The sequence below is a fragment of the Nanorana parkeri genome, unplaced genomic scaffold (genome assembly GCF_000935625.1).
Source record: "Nanorana parkeri isolate BGI_ZX_2015 unplaced genomic scaffold, ASM93562v1 scaffold930, whole genome shotgun sequence".
NCBI lineage: Eukaryota > Metazoa > Chordata > Amphibia > Anura > Dicroglossidae > Nanorana > Nanorana parkeri.
In genome coordinates, this window is record NW_017307198.1 from 558,000 (window position 1) to 563,999 (window position 6,000).

At 38.3% G+C, this 6,000-nt stretch overlaps 1 protein-coding gene across 1 annotated transcript in view; it reads left to right on the top strand.

Moving 5' to 3' along the window:
• Positions 1 to 2,545, top strand: part of TMA16 (translation machinery associated 16 homolog) — a 46,311-nt gene extending 43,766 nt beyond the window's left edge. Inside the window, exon 7 of the mRNA XM_018566271.1 lies at positions 1,953 to 2,545. Coding sequence (XP_018421773.1) covers positions 1,953 to 2,124 — 172 coding nt within the window. The 3' untranslated portion in view covers positions 2,125 to 2,545. The remainder of the gene's footprint in view (positions 1 to 1,952) is intronic.
• The last annotated feature ends 3,455 nt before the right edge of the window (positions 2,546 to 6,000 follow it).

Genomic DNA, 6,000 nt, shown 5'->3' on the forward strand with positions numbered 1-6,000 from the left:
AATCTCCTTGCATTACATAGAAAAGCACAGCAACTCAGTAATAACATCATTGGGTCTAAAATGTGATGAACATATTTTTTTTTAAAAAGTCATTAGCATGTTTATAAGGGAGAAAGGAAGCAGGAGATGCTAAATATACAGCAGATTAAACTTGCTTCATTTCTGTGTTTAAAAATCTACCATAATATATTTCTTGAATGAAATGTAGCCAGTTGTGCAGTAACGGTTACATTAGCTGTATTATAAGTTTTCCTTTGCACTGTTTTACAATGCTATGAACCTACATTAAAAAGGGTCCTGTATTAAACCAGGGTTAGCATTTTGTGCATAGAGTACAGATCATCCACATACATGTGATTACGCAACATTTACAGTGCAGTGATTCACCTTTTGAGATTGTGTGTCATGCATAGATGGCATGTTTATCACTCTGTTGTCCTTCAAAATATGGCACAGGCATGCATTGTGCAGAAGGCAAATGTTAAATGTGACCTTTGATGTTAACAGAACAGTAGAATTATGTACATCTTTGTGTCCCTCATTTATGAAGTCAGTATTTCTCCCTGCTGCCTTGAAAATGTATCCATTTATCTATTAATGGTTGGGTAAACTGGGAAAAAGCATCATTTGACTCCTCATTTAGTCCTGTACAGTGATAACACCCACTGTTCACTAAACAGCATAACAGATCTTTGAAAGGGATGTGCAAAGAGAGGAAGGCAGTACTACATTGCCTGGTAATGTTGATCATTTCTGCGCTATGCAGCAAAGGTCCTGACATTTTACTGATTAAGGAATACTGAAATCTAAAGGTGGTTATTGTTCTTTTTTCAAGAACTACTTTTAAATATACATACACAAGACTTCTGCCATGAAATTAATCTTCCACGAAATTAATCTTCCACTTGCAAGCTGAGGTCATTTAGCACATACTGCTGTAAAACTGATGTTTAAAAATATGGACTATAGCTCCATTTAGTTACATAATTAGTAGAAGCTTCTATTATTTTTCTCGTAAAATATGGCATTTTCATGTGATAGTGTTGTTGTTGGTTAAAGATATTATTGATTACTCCAGTATATTGATTCCTCTTACAGTACAAATTAGCAGCTCATTCTTGACTTTTCAAACCACTGGATGAATGTAAATGATTACAAACAATTTTTGAAGACCTCCAAGCACTTTAAAACCTAAATTATATAAATAAATTATATATATGTATGTAGAAGTGACCACTGTGCCGCTCCTGATACCCTTTATAGCAGAAACGGCTGGTCTTCTGGCACCTCTAGTTTGATTAAATAAGCCCTTTGACCTGCAACTTTAAACAGCTGGGTTATCAGCTGGGTACTGTTAGTGGCTATATTTGGTTGTCTGCAGCACCAGCCAATAGTTGCCAGTGACGGTTCTTCCTTCAGTTGTCTAACACTATTAAAACTGAAATGTTGCTGTTGTTATTTGCAATTCTTTATCGATCGTTCACCTACTGGATTCACCATTTATTAAACTGTGTCCACACAGTGTTACAGGCTTTATCTGCTGAATCAACTGACAGCTGTATACCTGTACGTATTCAAATGGAATGGTTGGTGATAAAATTTGTTGATCTGGCAGATCTAATCAAAAACAAAAATCTTACTGCTTATGGCCAGCTTTAGTATTTGTACGCAAGCTGAACTATACTTTTCTCAGTCTTGTCTATGACAGTAAAGTATTACCATTTATTTTCCAGTACACAAGGTACATTTCAGTAATGGAGATACGCGTATGCACTTGTGCTTTACATGATTTATAAATGACTGCACAGTACAGTTGTACAATTTTAGGCACTGAAGGTATGTTTGATTGATGAACCATTTTCTGGAATTCCTCGGGGCAGCTCTGATAAATTAACAAACTTTTTTTTTTTTTTTTCCCATTCACTATTATTCCTTTTTGCTGCACTTTTCAGAGAATGGAATTTGGATCTGAAGAAGCTGCCAAATATTAAAATGCGCAAATGTTCTGTCAGCGATTTACTTCCTAAAAGCGAAAAAGATCTTTCAGCTAAAGACGATACAGAGGAAGGAGACATGGAAAATGAAGACAAGTCTTCTCTCGAGTCAGACAGCGAAAGCGAGTGAAGCGCACCGAGAGACTGTTCAAATATGAAAACTGCAAACTATATTGAAACCACCTCGAAAGCAATAACATTCAAACTTTGAATGTGAAATGAAGAATGTTGTTTGGAATTTGTCACATCTTGCATAACTGTTATTCCTAAAAGAAATTCAAATACCTAATCTTTAAAAGATCTTTTTGTGTTAATAACCCAAATTAGTGGAAGCTCTTCATACAGGATCCAAGAGGGGGAAAAGAGTTTTTCTGATGTGCCATGGAATACAGAGCTGTATGTCTCAAGTGTTCTGATTAAATGAAGGGTGAGCATATTTCAATAAGCGTTAGATGCACTTGATGTGCTACAGATAATTGCTATCTAGAAACTGAAGACTGTTCATGAATTTTAAACATGTTTTTGTTCCTGTTAATATAAATATATGTTGAAACGGGCAAGTGTCTTATTTTTCAAGGTGTTCATTTAAGGCTGAACACATTACCACTGCTGAAGCACAAACACTGGACAGGGCCCCATTGATTTGGGTTTAAATTATGTAGTTATGCAGATTACTTTTTGGCCTGATTCACGAAGAGAAAAGGTACAAATATTCACTTGCTTTTGCACATATTCACATCTATGTCAACAACCTTTATATACCAGCGTGATCCAAAATGTGCGCTTGTTTCTCTGCCGATAGTATTTTGTAGGTGAACACTTTCCCTCGCAGACTGAGCTGTTTGCAATCAGTTTCACGTGCTCAGAAAACACTACTACTATCAACTAAGGTGATAACAGGTGGATCATGTTCCTGGATGGTTAATACTGGCCTTTGATTGGTGCAGACCAAATAAAAGACACAAATATAAAACAATACAATTTGGAACACTATAGACAAGGGATGTCCCGATACCACTTTTTCAGGACCAAGTACAAGTACTTCCCCCTCATGTACTTGCCGATACCAATTACCGATACTTTTTTTATTTATTTAAAGGGACAGGTGACTTTAAATGATCCATAGTACAACTACATGTTATGTACTATGGATCATACTACATATAGGGTACACACTGCTTATACACTGGAGACCATAGATTTACAATTAGTCCCTGCTTCAATAGCGAGCCCCCCTTCCCCTCACTCACTGTGCGGGAGAGCAGCGACGAGTCAGCGCTGGTCCGGTGGGAGGAGCTCCAGGTAGGGACCTAAATTAGGACCCCATCTGGAACTCCTCCCGCCGGACCAGCGCTGCTCTCCGGCACTGAAGGACATGGTCGGCGAAGAGGAGCATCGTGTCGCTGCCGCTCCGGTGGGCGGCACTCTGAGTGGGATTCTGTGGGCAGTCGCCGGCCACCTACATTAGGACCCCGATGTTGGAGATGCGGAGTAGAGAGAGGCACTATTCTACATATATGATGGTCCTGCCAAGAGATCCAAACTTTTTGGGAAATTGTTTATAAGATAGGAGTACATTTTTGTTAAGGTGCAGGGATCTCTTACACCTGAGACTGCGCTATTGACTATTATACCAGATCCAATTAACCTGCCTGGCGGTATTCCCGAGTCTGGCTCAGGGTGAATTTTCCATACCAGGAGCGGTAACCCATCAAGAAAGGCCTATTCCAATTTTTTCTTTTTTTTTAATTTGCCGCAAGAATGCTAGTAACTAGATATTGCAGGTCTGACGATACGCTGCAAATTAAAGGTTGGGTTAAAGAAATGAACTTTTTGAGAAGCGTGGAAGAATTATTGGTACGATCACAGGATAGGTACCCACAATTTCTGGTGACATGTAACCCATGGATAAAATTTGATGGTGTTACTATATGCACATAGAGAATAAGAGGCACAGCCGTACTGCCATTATGGGAGGGGAGAGGAGAGCTGGAGTTTTTGTTTTGTTTGTTTTTTCTTCTTTTGGGTTGGGAAGGTATTTGTTTGTTTTTTTTTTTTTTTTTCCTCCTGTGTTTCTTATTTGTTTTATGCTTCGCTGAGACCCTAAAGGGAAGAATGGTTTTAATACTAGCGGAATATTATATGCTGGTTTCTTAACAATAATGTTTGTATGTTTATACTGTGTATATATTGGAAAAATAATAAAGAAATATTCTACAAAATGTCTTGCTTTTACATCTAAGTTTAAAACACTAAAACAGATCTTGAATGCAATTTTTTCTTGATTTGGTAATTGGAGCTAAAAGTTTCCTATGTAAACGGTTCTAAACATCAAGTCGACCCATAAAAAAATAATTGTTTGTGTTCAGATACATTCAACACTTCATTTTATGGATCTGACTGCTCCATTTTTGATGCTAGAGTGCATTAGAACCAAATGTGCCCCAAATTGTGCACTTGCTAAAAATGAACAGCGGTTTGCTTTTAGTATACAGTATTGTTTTCCTTTAATATTGAATGTAACCATTTAATAGTTAACAACATATACTGCATATTTTTGTGTTGCTTTTTGTTAGTTTGCATATATACCCAAAGTGTTACACTATAGACTCAAAACCACTTATTTAAAGAGTAGTTACAGTATTTTTGGCAGGAGTAGACATTCATTTGGCTTACAAGTTAAAGATCAATTTATAATGCCTGCCTTATTCTTGTCACATTATGCGCTGCAGGTTACAAGGTGTATTGTCTAATTACAGATTGGCGGACACAGATTGGCGGACACAGATGACCTAAGTGTCACCTCCATCTGTGAGATATAAAATGAAAATGTGTTTCCTAAAGCACTAACAAAATGTGTATATTCTTTCTAAAGAAATATAGAAAATGAATAATATATATATATATATATATATATAATAGGCAATGCTCAGTTCTGTCGCCAGTTTTGGGAGCTTTACTGTTACAACAGATTCAGGTAGTTCTTAATTGCGCCACTTAAAGATACTATCGTTATGGTTGCAACAGATTCAAAAAGAATTACCTAAAATTTACATATTAGAAAACACAATAATTAAGACCAGATCTGATTTGGCATACAGAGAGATGCCAGTAATCAGAGTGGGGGATGTATGTGCTGAAAAACTGTCATCAGTATGACAGCTTCCCATTCTTTGTTCACTAGGACACCAGGCCACCTGTCTCCTTGCAACCAATGCATAACCAGCTCCATTCAACTGCTGACCAGGAGATGCCCAAGCTGGCAAATTATTCTGAACAAAAGAGCAGGGGATTCTGTCTGACATCATCAGGTCTGTCTCCCTTGTGACTGACAGCAAGGCAGGGGGCAGATTCCATAGTAAATAGCCAGCCTGCTATTCGATATGAAATCTGTCCACTGCCTGCTGTCAATCAGCAGCAGAATGGACCTGATGAGGAACTAGTCCCTCAGCATGCCCATCAGGCTCTGCCTACTCAGCCACATCATTGGTTGCTAAGCGGCTATCATCTGTGTTGCCAACGGCATCTTAGCAACCAGTGATGGGGAACTCTGGGAGCCTAGTTTCCCATCAGGTCTACTGTGCTACCGCTTGACAGAAGGCAGTTGATTCCACAACCAATAGTCAGCCAGCTGGAATCTATTCACTGTCTGTTGTCATCCAGCAACAGAGCAGACCTGACTGGAAACTAGTACCTTGACATCTCTAGGCTCCGCCCACCCACAGTATGCGTTCTTGGCCACTGTGCCTGTCTATATGACAGGTGCAGTGGCCAGGAAGAGAGCTCACTAATGCTGGATCTGTAACTGTATAAGTTTTAGGATTAGAAATAGATAATCCGCGCTTCTGGAAAGGAGACTAAAGTGGAAATGTATAATAAATTAAGACCTAAAGCAGCTCTAAAAAGAGGATAGAAGAATCCTATCAACAGTCGAGAAAAATATATATCAAAGCGCTAAAGGTGTAACTAATATGAAAAATAAAAAATTTCAACCACTGTGTAAAGA